Genomic DNA, 21645 nt, shown 5'->3' with positions numbered 1-21645 from the left:
AAAAGGAAGAAAATGGGATCTTAAAAAAATGCTAGATTTATAATTAAAAGCACACAAGTTAAAAGTAAGACAAAGGGGAATGGTTTTATAGGGAACAGATGTAGATTCCAAGAGCATACTGCCTGTGCACTTTGTATGAGATCATCTAAAAGTCTCAACTAGACACCAGCACAGGATCCCAATATAGAGGATTACACTCAAATGTTAACCAGATATGTTCAAAACAAAAATAGATGATTTACAAGAAAAATAAACATCACCTCCCAAAACAAACACTATAGATTTGATTGTTTCTATCTCAGCCAAGGACTCTAGCAAGGGCCAGGACAAAACCAAGCAATCCCATTCCAAGACAGAGACATTAAGAAACTAAGAAAACAAATATAGGATAGAACATACAGCAAGTGATACCCTGCCCCCTGCCCACCATGGGAGAACAAAGACCCCACCCAGTTGCCCACTTGTTCATATGACAATTGGGTGAGAGTAGCGAGAAAAATGTTAAATTTTGTATGTTCACCTTCCTTACCTCCAGTACCACTAAAAGCAGTCCAGAGAAAGAGTGAGAGAGAGAGAGAGAGAGAGAGAGAGAGAGAGAGAGAGAGAGAGAGAGAGAGAGAGAGAGAGAGAGAGAGAGAGAGAGAGAGAGAAATTCTAAATTATATCACCCTCCTTATGTTAGGGAGTTTTAACAGAAATTCTAAATGTAACACACACACGTTAAACCAATGTCATATAAAAGAGCTGGCAACACTGATTACAAAACAGTTTGAATTTTGTTTCTATCTTGATTAGAAATGCGTATTTTTATGCACCTCCGTTGACAGTATATCTTAACGGATCGTTTTTATACACCTCCGTCACGCATGCGCATCCCACCCAAATTCATCAGCGATATTGTGTTTCTGTATTTGGACATGGCGAAAGTTATATTGTGACATCTGTAGGATGTTTTTGTTAATAAATTTACAAAAAAATAATAATAATCTAAAAAATCTAAATATGAAACCAGAAAATAGAAGTTGCATTGAAGGTAAAAAAATGTTTTAGAAAGACATTATTAAATGTGATGAACAGTCAGGTGGCTCCGTAGCGCAGTGGACAAGCTGTCAGACTCTAACCTTGAAAGTACCGGGTTCGATTCCCATTGTAGACATTTTTTTAATAAATTTACTTTATTTTTGTTTGACTTTTTTCTTTTTCTTTTTTTTTCAAAAACTTTTTATCAGGTTCTTAAAAAACTTCGATTTTAATTTACTAAAATTATTTATTTATTTGAGATAGTATTTGTGTGCCATGTTTCTTTTTACTTTTGATTTTTTAAATTATTGTTATAATTCTTCATTGTAAAAACGTACATCGGTAATCACTAAGCAGCGTGCTAAACTACATTCTAAAACTATTTAAACCTCATGGTCGTATACATTTTCATTAATTTACCATCACCGCCAACGGAGGTGCATAAAAAACGGTGCGTTTTTGTACACCTCCAATGGAGGTGCATAAAAACGGTGCATTTTTGTACACCTCCAACGGAGGTGCATAAAAACGCCACCTTAGAAATGTAGTTACGGCAGTTAAAATTCTGATATTTCAGACTGATTTTTACCCCAAAATTATCATAGGAAATTTTTGACTGAAATCGCGTGCTTTTTACTGTTAAAACAGTCAATATGGAGTTATTATATAATGTATACCAAAATGCTCGTCTTATCGAATACAATGCATTTCCACTAATAAAGGTAAGATAAACATTTCAAAATAACACATTATTACATAATATGACGCAAATGTTATATAATTAAAAACTCGAATAGACGGAAGAAACACTTTGCTATAACACTTTTGAGAGAGCAATGATGATGATGATGATCAGATGAGAGTAGCGAGAAAAATGTTAAATTTTGTATGTTCACCCTCCTACCTCCAGTACCACTAAAAGCAGTCCCGAGAGAGAGAGAGAGAGAGAGAGAGTGAGAGAGAGAGAGAGAGAGAGAGAGAGAGAGAGAGAGAGAGAGCGATTATTACCTCCACTACTGTTTCAAAATGATTCCCATATATCTTAAGCCCACCCAGACTTGCCAATTCTAAATACATGACATGTATGTTAACCCTCCTTTTGTCCAAGTCCAGTACCACTAATCACTAAAACTAAAAGTAGTCCCGAAGGAGTAAGAGAGTAAGAGATGATGATCGGGTGAGAATTGAATAGCGAGTAGAAGGGGCTGACTGCTAGTAGTAGGGAGTTTAATAGAAATTCTAAATGTACCTCACACACTTGAAACCAATGTCATATGAAAGAGCTGGCAACACAGATTACAAAACAGTTTGAATTTTGTTTCTATCTTGAATAGAAATGTAGTTACAGCAGTTCAAAGTCTGAAATTTCAGACTGATTTTTACCCCAAAATTACCATTGCAAAGTTGTGACCGAAATCGCGTGATGTTAATAAAAAATGGTTAAAACAGTCAATATGGAGTTCTTATCATATATTGTATACCAAAATGTTCATCTTATCGAGGACAATGCATTTACATTAATAAAGAGGAAGATAAACATTTCAAATTAACACATTATTACATAATATGATGCAAATGTTACATAATCAAAAACTCGGCTAGACGTAAGAAACAATTTGCTATACATATCACTTTTGGATTTATCCCCAATATCTCACTGAAACAATTGCAAATAATTCCCCTCTTTGAATTAATACATAGAGAATAAAAAAGGGTTTGAGAGTATTTAAATGAAAAGATATAAACATGTTGTGTAATGACATAATGAGTTTATTTTTACCTAATAAAATGGTAGATTGAAAAAGTTCAAATAAATTGAAACAGATTCCCTATTATAATTAGAAGGAAAGTTCTGGCTTTTAATACTTTAAAAAATTCTGCTGAACCACTTTGGGTTTATTGCTATTACATCATTTTGACAATTAATATAATTTTATCCCCTCCCCCCCCCCCCCTCTCTCTCTCTCTCTCAATGTATGGGGGTGTCAAAATATATAACTAATACTAATAGAACTTCTTACCATAATAATTATTAAGGCTAAGGCCTTTAGAATATGGATACAAATGATTAACATATCTAAACATATGGGAAAGAAACTTGATGACTTGATGGCAAAGTAAAATAAAATTAAATTAAAGCAATTGGTATTTTTTAAATATCGATATTATTAATATCGGATTTCACAAAGAGAAGAAATATACGAACTTTTAAAACAAAAACTATAAAATGCCCATAAATAAAGTTGGAAAGTATGTATTCAAAATAAAAACATAGTAACTAATAGTACTGAAAATATTATGGACTAAATTTAAAATAATACATTTATAACTAGATTTAAAATATCGATATGAATATAGATATCGTCCGGCAGCCATGATGAGAAGATATAATGTAAACATGGCATTTCGGCGCAGAGTTAAAAGGTGTCTGCGCATCGATATAGAGCCCTGAAATTTGGCATGAATAAAGTTTAGATGTTGTTCTAAAAACAAGCGTTTAAATTTTAAAAACACACGCGGTAAATAAAAAAATAAATGCATTTGAAAATTGCCAAATTTTAACTTCATATAACTTCTGGAATTATTAATGGATTTTTCCTTAATTGGCACCATTTAAAAGGAAATTGAAAGACGAAAATAATGATACCAAAATATTTGCGATATTCCTCTTTATAACGAAGTTATGCATTTTAAATTGAACCCCCTAAAATGCGAACGGCAATTTCCAGTCACAACTTTCCTATGGGCGAGTTTGGTCAAAATTTGACTGCCACTGCTGCTGCTCACTAAACTGCCTACTGCTAGTGCTAGGCTAAACCTACTGCCTGCTGGTTAATAAGCGAGGGCTAGGCAAGGCTAACCCTACATATTGGTTAAAACAGGGGTGAGAATAGCGATAAGGTGCCACTACCTCTATTACTATTCTCATCCTGGGTGAGAGTGAGAATGAGAGGTCGAACGTTTTTCTATTTAATTTAATTCTCACTTCACTTCACTTTTACCCAGGATGAGAGCCCGTCTGTTTTTCTATACTATATTCTCATCCCCAGGATGAGAATAGAGGCATCCTTTTAATATAATTTCAATGGCAAATCCTGGAGTCCACAAATCACATTTCTCTCATTCCAATGACTATGACAACTTGTCTCTCTTGAATTTGAATACTTGAACTTGAACTGCTTGTCTATTTAATGTCTCTACCTCTCCACTCACCGGACCGGCTTGCGCTAGGTATCCAAGACAATAATTCACCGCAAAGTTTACAATCGTAACATAGAAATGACAGCTGTTTTAAAACAATAATTCATACGTTAAGAAAAAGACTCACTGAACAGATCCAGGCGATGGGAATTATATTATGCATCATTTTGAATTTACAGCTGGTCAACTACGACCATACAAGTTCACAGACTTTTGTTTCTAGTTTCTAATCCGGACCAAAATCCGTTCCCGTATCCCTCAAACAACTTCCGGCGTGAAAGGTAAACATGGCGAAGTGAGTGCGTGTAATCTCGCGTGTTTTCATTTCTAGTACCTTACAAAGTATGTCTCAATTATTTGAAAATTGACATTCAATGTTATTCTAGATAGTAAATAAAACGCCATTTATGACCTTATTGAATTTTATAACTTTCTTTAATTTCTAAGGTTCCAAATCAACAACGATGATCTCCTATCCTAGAGATAAATTCCGTCTTTTCTTGCACATGCGCACAGCTCTTACATTCTTCGCGATTGTTTGTATAGAGACGGCCGAAAAAGATTGAAAGTACGCTGAATTTAAATTTTAGAATTTTAAGAACCTTGACGTATTGTTTTATCTTTCCAAAAAAAATGAAAGACATGTTTTGGTATGTTGTAAAGAATTCATCCTAATCAATTGAAAGTAGTTAAAATCGAATCAAGTGCTAAATCAATGTGTTGTTTTTATTTTTAAAAGCTGAATTCTTGTTATCGATAGTGTACACCGGATTCAAGAAGACAACTTTTCTTATCGTATTGAACTTTACTGTTGGGCAACGGGACGACATTAATCTGTGCAACGGTCTCCTTTACTTTTCTTTAAAAAATAATCTTGGATCCATATTGTTGTTACGAACTGAGAAAGCAAATGCGTGAAATTAGGAATGGAAATCAACTCAATTTGGGCAGGGGCAGGGCTGGACCAAAGCTTGAGTTTGATAAAAAAAGTGATAAAGGCAAAGGATTACACATTCTTGATGTCTTTGTAAAATAGAAAGAGCCTAGAGGGATATATTTTTCACAAGAGTCAACACCAAATTCTCTTCCCCCTACGTCTTTTCAACAAATTTAAAACACACGAAAGACTTTTCTCTTTGCGTTAGTGAAAGAATATAATAGACTAGAGAGGTGGGCCTTTGGCTTACCAACCTCCGCTGCAGGTCCAACTCGCCTTGAGCATGCATTCACGTAAAATATAAAGATTTTTTTTAAAAACCTACCTCTGTTTCAAAAACTAGCATCTTTCACCTTTCTAAGAAACATTTTGATTTTTCAGAACTTTAGTTCGTTAAAAAATACCGGCCAATCTGACCCGTTGAGTCGAATGAAAACGAAATTTTGTTGTTTACACGGTTCAAAGGAAATGCCGTAAATAAGCTTTCATGGACTTCCTGTGTTGTTTTTACAGTGTCACGTGACCGTTTTGAGAAATTTGTCGTCTGCTACTAATAATTAGACCGGTAGGGGGTAGATATTTTCGTTGGAGCAGAGAAAAAGTGAGTATTATTTCTTGGACTTGTAGAGAGGCCTAGGGTCCACCAGCAGTCAAGTTTATTGAATAAAAGAAAAAAAAAGGCCTTTTTACTGCACTAATGCACCAAATTGCATACCTATCTATGGACACTTTGTTCCGTATCTTTTTCCCAATAAACTTTTTTAAAAACCTGGGGCCAGGGTTGCTAGTTTGGCCTCCTGGTGGCCAAATTTGAGAAATTTGGCCTTTTCCCAAGCCATTTGGCCTCCCAAAATTTGGTTTGGCCACTTGGCCTCCTGTAACCAACTTTTTGGCTTCCTCTGACTTTCCCCGTTATATCGTTTTACTCTGGTACCGGTAAAACTTATTTTATTTGGCAATCTAAATATCTAAATGCAACACGTGCTAACGCCACAGATTGCATTTGCTAATGCTTCTATATATACGAATTTTCCTTATCCTATCTAAATTGTTTAACAAATCTAAAGAGTTTTCGCGAGGCTAAGGTGGGTTTGGTGGTATTTGGGCTCCTGCCGAGGAATCTGGCCTCTTGCTATAGCTAGTTTGGTCTCTTACTCAAAAATGATCTGGCAACCCTGCCTGGCTAGGCGGTACCTTGATAACAGAAACGATACCCACACGATTTCGCGAGGAATTAATCATGAAAACAATTAGGATATAATTTCAACACAGCTTTTGAAATTCATCAAGGATTGTCCATTACCGAATGTTTTTTGATAGAAAACAAATGCATCTTCAAATCTAAACTGCTTTTGACGGTAAGCGGTAAGTTTTTTATTTATTTTTCGGTCCAAACGAATGCTTTATCCTGGTATAGAAGCTAAGTATTGGTAACACCGGCCCACCTCTCTAGTAATTAGATAGTAATATTAGTAATAGTATAGGCACTTAAATTTTAACGAAAATTCAGTTTTCAAATGGCAGTATAAAATATGGTTTACAGTGATGCAGTATATAATTCCATTGATAAAAAAAAAACCCCGTTTGGTCTTTATGTAAGTTATTTTATTTTTGTATCCAAAATTTCTAGTAAATATTATAAGTTATAGTAGGAATCAGTCTGACTATGACTAACTATGATGACTAAGATGATTCCACTGAAACATTATGACGCCACTAGGCCAAAATTTTCAAACTCAGAAAACTTTAATTTGACCAAATCAGATGGATGAGACTTGAAATAACATTTAATCAATTTGTTTCTATACGACAAACTGTTCCAAAGTTACCTATATTGATATTTTTCTGTTGAAAATTTTGGTCATTTTTATAAAGATAATCTGTGATCTCTCGGATCCTCCCAACAAGCATATCGCTGTGATCGGGAACATTTGGCTTTTGCCATTTGCAGTAGAATTGGACCACTTTTTGTTTTCACTTAAACTTTTGTAAATTCTGCAAATCGGCCTTTAAAATGCTTGGCAAGTGTTGGGTATCATTTTGAAGGTCTGAAAATAAGCTTTATTTTCATGTAAATCATTTTCATTTATGATAAGCATGAAAAAAATATAGAATTAGGTGAAAATTGATTTTAAAAATATAAGTTCTTTCCCGCAAAACTAGGGTTAGGCTGATTGCGAAAGAAATAAAATAAAGTGTGACTTTATCAATTAAAAGAAAATTTTTCAATTAATTGTCTATCGGTGTACTTTGTTTATTTAAACTGTATCAATAATTTAAAAATTTGTTGTTATTTAAAAGTTGGTAAGATTTACTTCATTTACTTTTTAACAAATTTATTGAGGAATAAAGAACGAAATACACCATTAGAAAGCTTCCTTTAAAATTATACCAAAAGTAATCACATCACATAGGTTCACAAATTACGTCATGGTGACCAAAATAGATTGTAAGCTACAGTGAACCTATCCACCCAATAGACTGAATTTATCAAAGTGTCGAGCTAGGAGCCAATATATGGCACTGACTACAGCAATCCAAGCTGAATTGGCATTTCTTTGGTAGATTTTGAAATTAGTGTGATTTTTATGGAAGCTCAAAGGCAAAGGGTATCATGGAAGCAGTTTTGATGGTTGAAAATGGTATCATTGGAAAGCAAAATTGTTGAATTTTATTGGGGGTTTTTTTTAATTTTCCAAGTCAGTTTTCTTAGAAGGAATACAAAATTGAGGCTTTTCATCTTGCTCACTAAAATTAGTCTATTTTTCCATTTTCCGATATCTTCTAAATTAATTTATATATGAAGACAGCAACTATACCAAAGGATAGAGCATTCAAAGAAGATCAAATTCGTGGATTCCCTATCCTGTACTATTAAAAGGGAGTAATCCTTTAGACCCGCGCAGTATATGGAGCCGCAGTTTATTCAGATTTTCTGTTTAATATTCAAAACTGCCAGCTACCTTTTTGTAAAGGATACTCAATCTAAAAATGCTTTTTGTCAAATCTACTGGAAACCAGCAAGTCAATTACTTCAAAGTGATCAGGGCCAAACAAAAAAATAGCTTGATTTGTTCTCAATTATGCTTTTATTGTTGCACGTTCTTCAACAACAGAAACTTATCTACAATGTGCAAGAGGCATGGGTGACACATGGTATGATGCTGACAAAATTATTATATATGAATATTCCTTAGTAATTGAGTCAAAGTCAAAGCAGTTTTGTGCAGCTTTGTGGTGTGATACTCACCTTTGGAATGGTAGGTCCCATGTTCGGATCTCGTTCCAAGCAGCGGGTCCTTGGAAAAGGCTTTTTGTCTTTCCTCACATTCTCTCAACTTACTCAGATGGGAAATTAATACCTGGCTGATAAGAACATTGTTGTCTCTGTCGACACAAAAATTGTAATATCACCTCACTGGCATCATGTCTCATTCTGCATGTTAAATGTTACTGTTGGCTTGGGACCCCTTGCAAAGTGCGTTGAACACATATAATGAATGTAATATAATATTATGATACAGTATAAAAGCTCATTTTTCAATTTTTTGTTTATTTTTCAAACAAATATTGTTCTCTTACAAAGACTGGTTATTCCTTTGTAAATATTTGATTGCAGATTTACAAGTAATGAAACAGCAATATGTCACTATTCAAGACTCGAGACTGGTGGTCAACCACTGTGGGAGAGGAGGAGGAATTTGACCACGGCTGCTTGTGTTTGGCTAATATAGACAATGATATCAATGGTTCAGGTAAGAATTTTAATCTACCCATTCCATATAAACATCACTTCCACCTCCCTCCCCTCCACTTTTAATGTAATCCCCAGAAAGTCAAAGAAATGCAATAGGGCAGAAAAGTTGTGATCTGACACCCTGTTCTTTTCCAGTTCTAAAATCCTTGGAAGTGTTATGTAACCAGTCCCCCGGAGGACTAATAGTGAATAGGTTACATATGAAATGATAAGATGGCATAACTATTTCAGTAGCAGGATGTATAGGCAGATTCTTAGGATTACAGGACGCAAATGAGTGAGGATGGGTGGTCTTTATTGATGTCAAGCATATATTTAGACTAGAAAATAAGATGCCATCAGTCTGAAACCAGAACACCAATTACATAAGCATGGATGCTAAATCACCAGCATAAGCCGGAAGGCCAGTTTTTGTCAAACCAGTATGACACCTTGCTGGTCTTTCAGTCAGATGCCCCCCCCCCCCCCCCCCCCCTGGCTTGGAGTTCAAAAGACCTTTCCATAAAAGACTAGGTATTCACAATACCCTTATAAACCAATTCCCACCCCAGCTCTAGTACACGTCACCTGTTAAATGTCTTTTTTTTCCCCACTAAAACATTTACAATATCTGTCACTTACAGTTAAGTGGAGTGGGGTGGTGTGTTAAATGCCTTACCCAAAGGGCCAGATTTAAAAAAAAAAATGTCAGTCACTGTGACACAACTTTAGGCTATTGGCCATGCTTATCAGGAATTGACTTTTAAGACAGGCCCAGGTACTTTCATGTTTCATACTAGCATATCATCAAATAAAAAATAATGTATTTTTTCTCTTTACATAGACAAGATCATCATCGGCAGTTTTCAGGGAATTTTGAGAATATACAGTCCAAATCCAAGCGCGAATTCGGTGGAAGATGTCGTGGTAGAGCAAGCCTTCAAGCTGCCAATCTTACAGGTGGCTGCTGGGAAATTCTCCTCGTACGTTTAAATGGAGTTTTGTTGTTTTTTTTCGTTTTTTTTTATGTTCATGAGACGTAACCTTTTATCTGACCCTTTAGACTGGAAGATGAAGAGAGGCTATAAACAAACTCTCCTCTTTTCTTTTTTTTTTCTTTTATGGTTGATGCTTTTCCATGGAAAGCATTAAAGTATTAGACATTTAATCTGCTGACTAAAGACTAACATTTTTATGTTAATAATTTATTTATGATGTAATTCTAAAATGCATGAGTATTTTCCTATCGCTTTGAATTTATTACTTTTTTTCCCTCTCTTTAAAAAAAAAATTTAATGTTGAGAATGCAGCTCTAAATGCAGTCAGTTCTTAATAATAGGAACTTTATAGTTGTTTTGTTGGAGATTTTTTCCTCCCTTCTGTTGTTGGAAATGATCGCTTAGAGGGAGAAGGTGTGAGGCTACGTGGTCTTGTGGTATGACACTCACTTTCGGATCGGAATGTCCTGGGCTCAAGCCTCTCTCTGCATAGTTGGGTCCTTGGAAAAGGTTCTTTACTCACATTCTCCCACCATACTCAGATGTAAAATGAGTACCTGGCCGTTAACAACATTATCTCTGTCCCAAAAAAAATTTGTAATATCGCCTAACAGGCGTCATGTCTCGTCCGACATGTTACGTGTTGCTGTTGGTCAGGGACCCTTTGTAAAGCGCTTTGAGCATGTTTAGTGGATGTTGCGCTGTGTAAAAGCTCAATTTTTTTTTTAGGTGCACCTGCTTTTACATTAAATCAGACCTGCAAAATGTCCTACAGTTGTCAGATTTTGTTGACAATATTCCCACAATCTTTTTACTCTTTTCGTCATCATTTTTAAAGTGATACTAAGCTGCTAGGAGTTGTGGGACTGTAAATAGTAATAAAATGAAATGAATATAACAGCTTCAAAAGAGAACAAAATACTAAACATGGAACGGGTCAGGCTCAGACCCCTTCTTCAACCAATAACAAAAACAATAAGCTTTTTTTTGTTTTGTTTTTTGAGCTTTCATATAGCGCAAAATCCACTAAATTTGCTCAAAGCGCTTTACAAAGGGTCCCTGACCAACAGCAACACGCAACATGTAGGACGAGACATGGCGCCTGTTAGGCGATATTACAATTTTTCCGACAGAGACAACACGGTTGACAGCCAGGTACGCATTTTACACCTGAGTACAGTGAGAGAATGTGAGTAAAGAGTCTTTTCCAAGAACTCAACTATACGCCGAGCTAGGCTCAAACCCAAGACCTTCAGATCCGAACGCGAGTGTCATACCACATAGCCGCACATAAGCCCATAATACATCACTTCAAAACCAGATTGACGGCAGATAAATATTTCTCTTCCATCTATCTAATTTTGAAGTGATGTATTTATGTTTTTACTGTTTTTGCTATTGGCTGAAGAGGAGTTTTGAGCCCGAAATGTTCCATATTTGGTATTTTGTTCTCTTTTGAAGCTGTTATATTATTCTTTGTTTTTATGATAACTACTATGTTACTAGTGTGCATCTTGTGTGAGTGTGTCTATGTCAATATCGTATTGTTATAAATGTGTAACCAAATGACAAATTGCCACTTTTTTGGGGACAATAAAGATATATTATTATTATTATTATTATTATTATTATTATTATTATTATTATTATTATTATTATTATTATTAATTTTTTTATGGCATAAGATTAAAACTTAGACATCGTACATTCTATTTTGTCGGCTGCCTCTCACATTTCTGATTCAGTAGAATAGCTCTAGTGTTGTTCCTTTGATTTTCTGCTGCAAGAAATATTGGAATGTAATTTTTTATTTACTTTTTAATTGATTTTTTTTTTATCTTCACTCCAATCATATTATATATTTCGTATAAATATAATTTTCTTTTGCAGAGCATCAGACTCATTGAAACTTGGAATACTTTTCTCACGGAAACTTGCTGTTTACAATGTTACGTGTAAGTCTGTTCTACCTAATGTATAATACCTGCTAATCATTTGTGAGGTTCACATTATAAAAACCCATTTGTTAAATTTCCTAACATGGAGGAATTTTTAGTTGTTGTCCAGGTTGTTATCCTTGCATTCATTCTCAAGATATTGCTTTTCATTTCATTCCATTATCATAATAAAAAGCAAAAATAAAAATGATTTTATTTTAAAGGTAGGGGGGGGGGGGGGTCTGGAAATAGTGATTAAGAAAAGAGAAAGAGAGCATAATAGTAATAGTAATTAAACAGTATTTCTGATTCAAAGTTAAGTTTATCTTCATTTATGGATTTATAAAATGATATTAATATAAATCATTTATACCACGTCTGTTCCATATACAAAGAACTGTAGGTGCCTCTTCAATACAATCATCAATGCTACAATAGCAGGTCATACACACGGCATGCCTAAGATGTCATACCAAGAAAACTAAACTATATATTGGAAACTGATTTTTATCTATCAAATATTTTCTGATTAATAAATCTTAATATTTGTCTTACACATATCTTCTTTGTTATATTTTCTTAAGAAATTGGAAGAGAGTTCCTTATATGGGAAAAATACTTATTTGGCTTTTAGACGAGTAATTCTTCAGAGCCATTAGGCCCATGGTGTTGGAGTTTATCTCAGTTTTTATATCATGAAACTGGCAAGAGCAATTTCTTGTTCCCCTTTGGATAGAACGCCAGTCTATCACAAAGCACTTTCCTTGGGATCTCGCAGATCCTGCTACCCAATCACTGCTGGGTGGACAAGGAGATCAGGAAAGATCTTCTTAACTCCACTCAGAATTGATCTCAGTTCCTTTGCATGTGACACAGGTGCTTTACCAACTGAGTCATTAGGACCAACAACTTTTAGATGAACTTGGCTATTTTAAAAAAAAATTTTTTAAGTCATCCTTCAGAGCTACAAGGCTCATTCACACTGGGAGTTTATCCCAGTTACTGTTGATATCAATGACAGTGGTACTGTTGACCACGGGAGTCAATATCAGCTGTCTTTAAAGTCATCCTTCAGAGCTATATGGCTCATTCACACTAGGAGTTTATCCCAGTTACTGTTGATATCAATGACATTGCTACTGTTGACCACGGGAGTCAATATCAGCTGTCTTTAAAGTCATCCTTCAGAGCTATATGGCTCATTCGCACTGGGAGTTTATCCCAGTTACTGTTGATATCAATGACAGTGCTACTGTTGACCACGGGAGTCAATATCAGCTGTCTTTAAAGTCATCCTTCAGAGCTATATGGCTCATTCGCACTGGGAGTTTATCCCAGTTACTGTTGATATCAATGACAGTGCTACTGTTGACCACGGGAGTCAATATCAGCTGTCTTTAAAGTCATCCTTCAGAGCTACAAGGGGAGTTTATCCCAGTTACTGTTGATATTAATTACTACTTGCTCTCTTTTGATTTTGGGGCTTGACTATCATTGGGTGCTTTCTGACAGATTTCTACCAAATTACTGCTCAACCTGGAATTGAGATCAAAGTCCTCTACAATTTTAATTATTGGGACTCTCAATTTTACAAGTAACTTTTTTTTTTAAATATCAATGCTGAAATAAAAGTGAGGGTTAAAAACAAAGGAAAAGGTTATTGTTGACCAGCCTTTTGGCTCTAGGAATGAATTGTTTACATAAATGCTTTCTGGACAAATATGCAGATTCCTGGCATTGAATCTTCATTTTAAAATGTTTTATTTTATTTTATTTATTCTTGTTTTGTTTTGTATAGCTATCAGTGGTACTGTTGACCACGGGAGTCAATATCAGCTGTCTTTATTGTATGAGCACAATCTACAAAGGACTGCCTTCAATATGTGTCACGGTCCCTTTGGAGGGGTCAAAGGTCAGTGATTATTTACTTAGTTCAAAGGTTAAATCTATGACATAAGAATTTATTAATGGTATGATCACAATCTACGGAGGACTGTCTTTAATACGTGTCATGTTCCCGTTGGAGGGGTGATTCTTTGCCTGGTTCAAATGTTAAAACTATAATAATAGACTCTAATTGTATGAACGCAAGCTTCTATGTGTACCATGTTCCCTTTGGAGGGGTCAAAGGTCAAGGATTCTCTATGAAATCTTTACTTGCTTCATAAGTAATTATAATATATGATCATAGAAGGCCCTTTTTAGTTGTATGAACACAAACTCCAGATGGATGGAACATTTAGACTTGCTAATTAAAGTAATTCAGAGCCATAAGACCCATGAACCGGCGTTAATCCCAGTATCTATAGCATTAAACGGACAGTAGCAATTCTTATTACCCTTTGGATAGAATGCTAGTCCATCAAAAAGTACTGATTGTAAGATTGTAAAAAATGGATTTTTTCGGTGAAAAAAAGTAATATTTTTTTCTTCCACCACAGGCAAAGATTTTCTATGTGTGCAATCGATGGATGGAACCATTTCTATATTTGAACAGGAGAGTTTTGCTTTTAGTCGATTCCTTCCTGGAGCCTTGTTACCGGGCCCCATTCAGTACATGCCCAGACTTGATTCCTTTGTCACTGCTTCTTCGTCGTGGAGGGTGGAGGCATACAGGTAAGAAATATTTTTTGTTGCACTTTCATTTGATTTAGAGACCTGTAAGCTGTACAAATTTAAATGGTATCTACAGATTTTTGGGGAGGAGGAGGAGGGGGGGGGGGAAGAGGTCAAATTTGGCCAAATTCAGATAGTTTTTTCCCTCCAGATTGGGATTTTTGGAGCAAATGTGATAAGTAATATAGGGGGATATCTCTTGTAGGGAATTGTCTGCCACTTTAGAAATCATCCCAATTTGCCAGCTTTCCCAGGGTCCAGTGTATTGTATTTTCTCTCAAAAATGGATAAACATATAGCCAAATTGCACTGATTTTCATCAGTTCCAAAGTATTTTAAACTGATAATTCATAAAATAAACGTAAAAATCTTGCATTTTTGGTTAAGTACAGATTTTTGTCTTCGAAATTGATTTTGTTTCAAATAATTTTTCTTCATTTTTTTTATTTTTTTTTGCGAGGTTTGACTATGACAGGTTTGTGTATATCTTGGGTTTGACTAAATACTAAAGATTAAAATGAAAGTCCAAAATGTGAAACTACTGTTAAATTATTTTTAAAATTATGCCCTACTTTGCGGCATTGTGAGATGCCGTCACCTAGGCTTTCCATGAAGGAATAGAGATAATCCATTTTATACAAACAACCTATGTCAATGGGAATCACCCATGTTGTCCAAAGTTAGCAATTAATAAATAATCTTGCTCAAGGAAAGAAAATGAAAGTGTTGCCCCCTTAACATTAGATTATTGTGTCTTTTAAAAAGGAGAAGAAATATAGTTTTCTAACCCGTGGCAGGTTGGGTATAACGTGAGTTTGACCAAAACTGAAATTAAGTTTAATAAGGAGGTGAAATGTAGGTTCACAAACCCTTTTTTTAAAAAACACACAAAAAAATTGTAGTTCTCATTATTTTTATTTTAGATTTTAAAAAAGAATAGATAAACTTGTCAACATTTCAGTCAATTTATTTTTATTTTGTTTTTTTGTTTTTTTTTAATTTTAGTTTTTTGTTTTGTTGTAAACATATCACAATTAAATGAGTAAATTACTTGTTTGTAAGTTTTTAGGTTAATGATGTTGTAATGGAGGAAAGAATGTAACAAATCTGAGGTATGCAGATGATACGGTTCCACTGGCAGAATCTGAACATGAACTACAAGAATTACTGGATGTTGTAGTCAGGAGTAGTGAAAATATGGGACTGGAACTGAACATATCTAAAACAGAATGTATGACGGTATCTAAAAATAATAACCCACCAGCCTGTGTAATAACAAGCAGAGGACAAACAATACAACAAGTTGAATGTTTCAAATATTTAGGCTTCAATGTAACATCCAATGGAAAATCAGATTGTGAAATAAAGAAAAGAATAGGTATGGCGAAGAATGCATTCAACCAGCTGCATACAATTATGAAAAACAGGAATATTAGCATGAAAACAAAAATCAAAGTCCTGGATTGCTATGTACTGTCTGTGCTGCTATATGGTTGTGAGAGCTGGACCATAAACAAGACCATGGTTAAAAGACTGGAGGCAGTGGAAATGTGGTTTTACAGAAGAATGATGAGGGTGTCATGGATGGAAAGGAAAAGAAATGAAGAAATTTTAGAAATGGCAAACAGAAAAAGATCACTGATAACAAAAATCATCAAACGCCAAATGGAATTTTTAGGACACATTATCCGCCACCCTGGTTTGGAAATACTCGCCTTGACTGGAAAGATGAATGGAAAAAGAATAAGAGGAAGACAAAGAATAACGTATTTGAAAGGGATAAGAACTTGGACAGATGAAGCTGAGAAAGGTGGCGCTGCTTTAATAGAATTGGCAAGAGATAGATCAGCTTGGCGGAAGATGACCTCCGACGTCTGCTTCAGATATGGAACTACATGAGATGAGATGTTGTAATAATTTTGTGATTGTGATTTAATAATGCATTGTTGAATAGCTCACGTCTCGGATAGCGTGAATTCTTTTTGTGCTTGACAAAGTCATTGAAAAATTTGCTGCCCTACATGTCAACAGGCAAAATAATTGGCAGGAAGTAAGTAAAAATCATTGAAACGGGGAGGGGGGGGGGGGTCCCAATAGCTCAGTTGGTAGAGCGGTCGCGTCACACACTAACAGACCAATATCTCCAGGTTTATGACACCCTGGTCAATCCCACAATTGGTTAGTTTTGTCTCTTAGATCTGGTGTCCTATCCAAGTGGGAACAAGAATTATTCCCCATTAAACGCTATACAAACTGAGATAAACTACAGCTCTATGGGTCTTTTGACTCTAAAGGACTTCACTTTTTTTTTGATAATTGCGATAATAGAATGCAATATGGAAAGAAGTAAAATGTTGAACCCATAATAGTGAGATTTGATTGTTATTTTTCCAATTATTGACGTGGGTATAACTTCAGACCTTACTATTTTCACCAAGGGAGAAATACTGTCAATGTGACATGAGTTATTAGTCATTAATTTAAACCTGCCATGTAATTTGAAGAATCATAAATGTGAACGTTTATATAGGACATTTCAACGATTTACCATGCTCAGTGTGCTTCACAATGTTTAGTTTATTCCTCCAGCAGGCCATATGGAACCATATTTGCATTTCATGCAGTTCAAGTCACCTGTTAGGCATCCTTTTTGTACTAACACTCTTACAATATCCATCACCATTATGAATGAGCCGTGAACTCATTCATAAAGTATTTTAGAGGAATATTAAACCGATCGTCTGTTTCTCTTTTCTCAGGTATCAAGTTTTAGCTGTTGCATCAGAAACGGGTGGCAAAGAAGAAATTCAAAATATTAAGTCTGGCAAGAAAGTTGCAGTAAGTCATAGAAGCTTTTACATTTCTTTATTTTCAATTTCCATATCAGATGTTTTAAAAAAAAAGTTTTGTCTCTGTTACCTTATGCATTCTTGTCTGTTATCTGTTTGACTACCAGATGTTTTTTTTTTTTTAATGTTACTTGCCTATGTGAGATATAGTATACAAAGATTGGTCGTAAAGAAATTAATTTGCCATTTTAACACACTAATCTTTTTTCAATTCATCAGTTAGAAGGTTCTAGTAAATTTTAATGTTAATTTTATGTTACTCAATTTTATTTGTTTGTTTTTAAAAATATTTCTTCAATTTATTTTTTGTAAAGGTTGACTGGACTTATAACATCGGAGAACAAGCTCTACACATTTCATACATCGAATTACCTAATGTACCTCCAAGCATAGTAGTCCTAGGTCAGTGCTGAAATATGTGGTCAAATTCATGTGTTGATTACTACACTGTACATCTTTATTTTGAAATAGTCTGTTGAGTCTTTTCTCTAAATGTTTAGTATTTTGTATTCAGCATTCCCTTCATTCGTTTTAGAGATTTATTGTCGGAGGTTTCCTCCTGTGAAATAATGCCATGTTGCTGCGTGAAATTCCAAGAAAAAAAATAATAATAATAATATACTTTATTCATCCAAAAAATGGAAGTTCGTTTATAGACTTGGCATTGCATAAAAATGTATAAATATAAAGTTAAAAATTTATGACGGCAATATATATATATATATATACAGATAACAATGATATGGGATTGAAACTTCAATTTAATTTACAAAGGCATATGATGTGGACTTTTTGGGTTTCCCCTTTGTTTGTCAACAAAACACAATGAATGAGATACTAACGGTGAATGAAAGATGAGCAGATGGTGTTAAGGCCTTCAGAAACCTGAGACATCCACGTCAGCTGTCATTTTAAATTTAATTGAAGCCCTATTCCATTTTATTGTTGGTATTTATTCGATGTATAAAAAAGAAAAGCATTCAGTTCAATTTTTAAATTGTTGACATTTGGGTAAATGTTTACTATTTACAGTACAGAGTGGATATATCGACAACGGTTATATCGACATCACATTTATATCGATATGACATCAAAGTCCCAGTTTTTTATGCTATATAACAGTAAATATCTATCTCTTATATCGACAACAATTTTATCACATGATGGTTATATCGACATGCGGTCCATTGATACTGGCAATATTTTGTCTAAAAATTTAAAAGATCAAGATATCCTGCAGTGAAGTAAAACACAGCAGTCAAATGAACATGCAGAGAGATCTTGTAAAATAACAGTCAAAGAAAAGCCAAGACTATTGTCCAATAACATCCCATGAAACTTCATTGTTCAAAATCATGATGTCAGCGGTCAAGCCTAGTCCCGGGCCGTGCCATCATATTCGGTACTGATATCAGTAATGGGAATTCTCAATATCAATATTCTTGGCTTTCAACAAATAGGATAATGAGAAACGCTCCTACATCACCCACTACGTTCGAGACTGTCAGTATATGAGACAGACCTCTAACCCCCCCCCCCCCCCCCCTTCTCCAAATAAATGAATTTTTAAGAAGTAAATAATTAACAAAACTATTTCTCAATATCTAAAAATGCAATTCCGATGCTCAGTTTATTGGTCTCGATATTATGGGCATGGTCAATGCCATTATTACTTGTACTCAGTCTCGATACCACTCGACAATAGTTAATTTTTTAAAGACACCATTGCCGATGTGGAGTCAGATGAGGATAAGCTACCATTAGGACCAGTTTCAGGCCATGTCACTATAGAAGTTATCAAGACCCTCCACTGTTTTTCACAGCAACTTTATGAGGGCGCTTCATTATTTGAGATCCTTGCTAGTGCTGAGGGAAGGGTTCATAAACTTATTCATGGCCTTCAGAGACGGACCACAATATTAGACTGTTAAAGTCATATAAAGTGCATTGTCATAAATTTCAAAATTGGCCCTTTTAAAGGCCACCATTGACTTCCCTTGTTTTTTTTTTCTGGCAATTTTGTCATTTGTTTCCCTTTCATTTTTTAGAATGATTGATATATCGACAACAAAATGTTAGCGCAATCCCGACGATGTGGATATATCCGTTCTTGACTGCATTTTATTTATGAAAATTTTTTAGTATTTTTGTTAAGTGATAATAGCATTATTTATTCCAGGAATGACAGGTGTTATCAAAGTAGGCTATATGTTTTAAGATCAGATGCTCAAGTAAAGTTTAATTCATATGCACAATTGAAAAGTATAATTTATTTTAAAAGATTGTGACAAGCATTGCTAAATTTCGGCATAAACTTAAGATAATTTGTTTTTGTTTTGTTTTTTGGTAAGAATATGATTTATTGTGACACCAAAGTAGTGTTGAATATGAAAAATAATAATCTTTGTGCAATCATACAATCTGCATTTATTGGACTATCAAGCCAAGAAATTGATATCGTCATTGGGGCTTGACTTCCTTTTGAATAATCAAAACTTGCTTTTGTTTTTCAGGTGAACGGAGTATATTTGGTTTAACAGATAATGGGACACTACGGTTTGTGAAAAAGTTGGAATACGATCCATCTTGTTTTCATCCTTATGCTTCTTGTAAGTGTTGCTGTCTATTTTCAGCTCATTGATTTATATGGACGTATGCCAATCATCGTTCACATTTTTGTTTGCAAAGTTGAGAATAATTGCAATTATACAATTAAATTCTTATTTTCCTTCATACAATGGTAATGCTATTTTATACCAAATGCAGCATTCAGGAGAAATAAATGTTATGCATGCACATTCTGTAGTCTCATTTCAGGTATTGCGTTTTAAACAAATTAGTTTACTATTTAACAATCTTTTCAATTTATTCACCCTCTCTAATATCCATTTTTTAAAAATCATTTTGACAGTATCAGAAAACAGTATTAGTTACATTGTGGGTGCTTACAGTAACTCCTTGCTCATTTACTCTGATGTCACTCTCAAGTGGATGGCGAAGATGGAGTTTGTTCCTGTACAAGTCTGTGTTGGAGATTTCAAGTAAGGGACAATTCTGTTATCTCTTGAAAATTTGAAATATTTCAAATTTCAGACCAAAGTCTTTCAACTGCAGAACGTTTACCCATTAAAATTAAAATAATTTTGAAACCATGTTGTTTTTTTGTTTTTTTTTTTGTAATGGGTATTGATGAACAATTCATTTTTGTTTTTCCCTAACAGTTGATGTTTCCAAATTTAGTAACATTTTTATCTAAATATGAGAACTTATCACAATCACCGTCTTTTTCTTCAAATAATTGACTGACTCAGTCTAAATGAATGTTACTGTGGATCATGTATCCAAAAAAAATTAAAAGTGGAAAAAAAGTAATGTCGTGTAATAATTAATTTATACAGCACGCAGAATACACACAGTGCTCTAAGGCCCTACACAGACAAAGACAATAAATAACAATGTGAAATTGAATGTAAGGTTCAATTTCAATTTAATATACGAAAACAGATAAAATGATCGTTTCTGGTTTCCCCTTTATCAACAAAACAGGATGAATCAAACACTACAGATGATGTTATTTATTTCTTCAAGCTTCGAGCAGCAATATGTACAATACAAAGACAATGGGTAACACAAAATGCAGATACTGTTACTATTACTACTCAAAAAGCCTGCCTGAATAAGAATGTTTTCAAAAGTTTCCTAAAATTAGTGAGCTTGGGGGCATTTTTGATTCCTTTATCTAATTTTGTTCCACACTTTTGGGGGCCCCAACAAAGGAAGATTTTTCTGCTAGAGATAGTTTACATATGGGAACATAAATCAGTATTTCATTTTGGGATTAGAGTGGTCGAACAATTATATACAATTCAAGAAGCCCTGAGAGATATGATGGCATTAGGTCAGTTAGGCATTTGAACACCATTGAGGCAAAAACTCCTCTCTCTCTCTTTAACAAGAAGCCAATGGAGAGACCTAAGCAAAACTCCTCTCTCTCTTTAACAAGAAGCCAATGGAGAGACCTAAGCAAAACTCCCCTCTCTCTCTTTAACAAGAAGCCAATGGAGAGACCTAAGCAAAACTCCTCTCTCTCTTTAACAAGAAGCCAATGGAGAGACCTAAGAATGGGTATGATGTGCTCTGTAGGCTTAGAGAGGGTCTAGCCGCCCTACTTTGAACTTTTTTGATATGCACTGATAATAACAAGAAATGAAGTGAGTAGGACAGTGCCAGAAGACAACAGAGAACAAAAACTTTGAGGTGGTGATGAGGCTCGAAACCGCGACCCTACTGGTACAACAACTCTGCCTGACCGGAGAGATCATGACTCTACCGTATGAGCTATCCACCCACA

At 34.7% G+C, this 21645-nt stretch overlaps 2 protein-coding genes across 6 annotated transcripts in view; one reads left to right on the top strand and one right to left on the bottom strand.

Annotated features, from left to right (window-relative positions):
* Positions 1–4504, bottom strand: part of LOC144958592 (endoplasmic reticulum resident protein 44-like) — a 33492-nt gene extending 28988 nt beyond the window's left edge. The window contains exon 1 of the mRNA XM_078890674.1: positions 4349–4504. Coding sequence (XP_078746800.1) covers positions 4349–4387 — 39 coding nt within the window. The 5' untranslated portion in view covers positions 4388–4504. The remainder of the gene's footprint in view (positions 1–4348) is intronic.
* Positions 4505–4725: 221 nt separating this feature from the next.
* Positions 4726–21645, top strand: part of LOC144958590 (protein PTHB1-like) — a 32170-nt gene continuing 15250 nt past the window's right edge. For 2 of the 5 annotated variants that reach the window (XM_078890673.1, XM_078890670.1), the window contains exons 1-10: positions 4726–4789; positions 8778–8913; positions 9739–9877; positions 11783–11847; positions 13628–13741; positions 14271–14445; positions 17205–17283; positions 17609–17696; positions 19808–19903; positions 20206–20335. In XM_078890673.1, the coding sequence (XP_078746799.1) occupies positions 8802–8913; positions 9739–9877; positions 11783–11847; positions 13628–13741; positions 14271–14445; positions 17205–17283; positions 17609–17696; positions 19808–19903; positions 20206–20335 (998 nt within the window). In that variant the 5' untranslated portion in view covers positions 4726–4789; positions 8778–8801. Of the gene's footprint in view, positions 4872–6225; positions 6517–8777; positions 8914–9738; positions 9878–11782; positions 11848–13627; positions 13742–14270; positions 14446–17204; positions 17284–17608; positions 17697–19807; positions 19904–20205; positions 20336–21645 lie in introns of all 5 variants that reach the window. The other 3 variants (XM_078890672.1, XM_078890669.1, XM_078890671.1) reach the window with 2 other exon arrangements.

This window comes from Berghia stephanieae, chromosome 13, assembly GCF_034508935.2.
Source record: "Berghia stephanieae isolate SIO BIC M18660-M18661 chromosome 13, UCSD_Bste_1.3, whole genome shotgun sequence".
In the NCBI taxonomy this organism is placed as follows: Eukaryota; Metazoa; Mollusca; class Gastropoda; order Nudibranchia; family Aeolidiidae; genus Berghia; species Berghia stephanieae.
The sequence above is the reverse complement of the archived record's forward strand: the minus strand, read 5'-3'. Positions and strand labels throughout refer to the sequence as shown.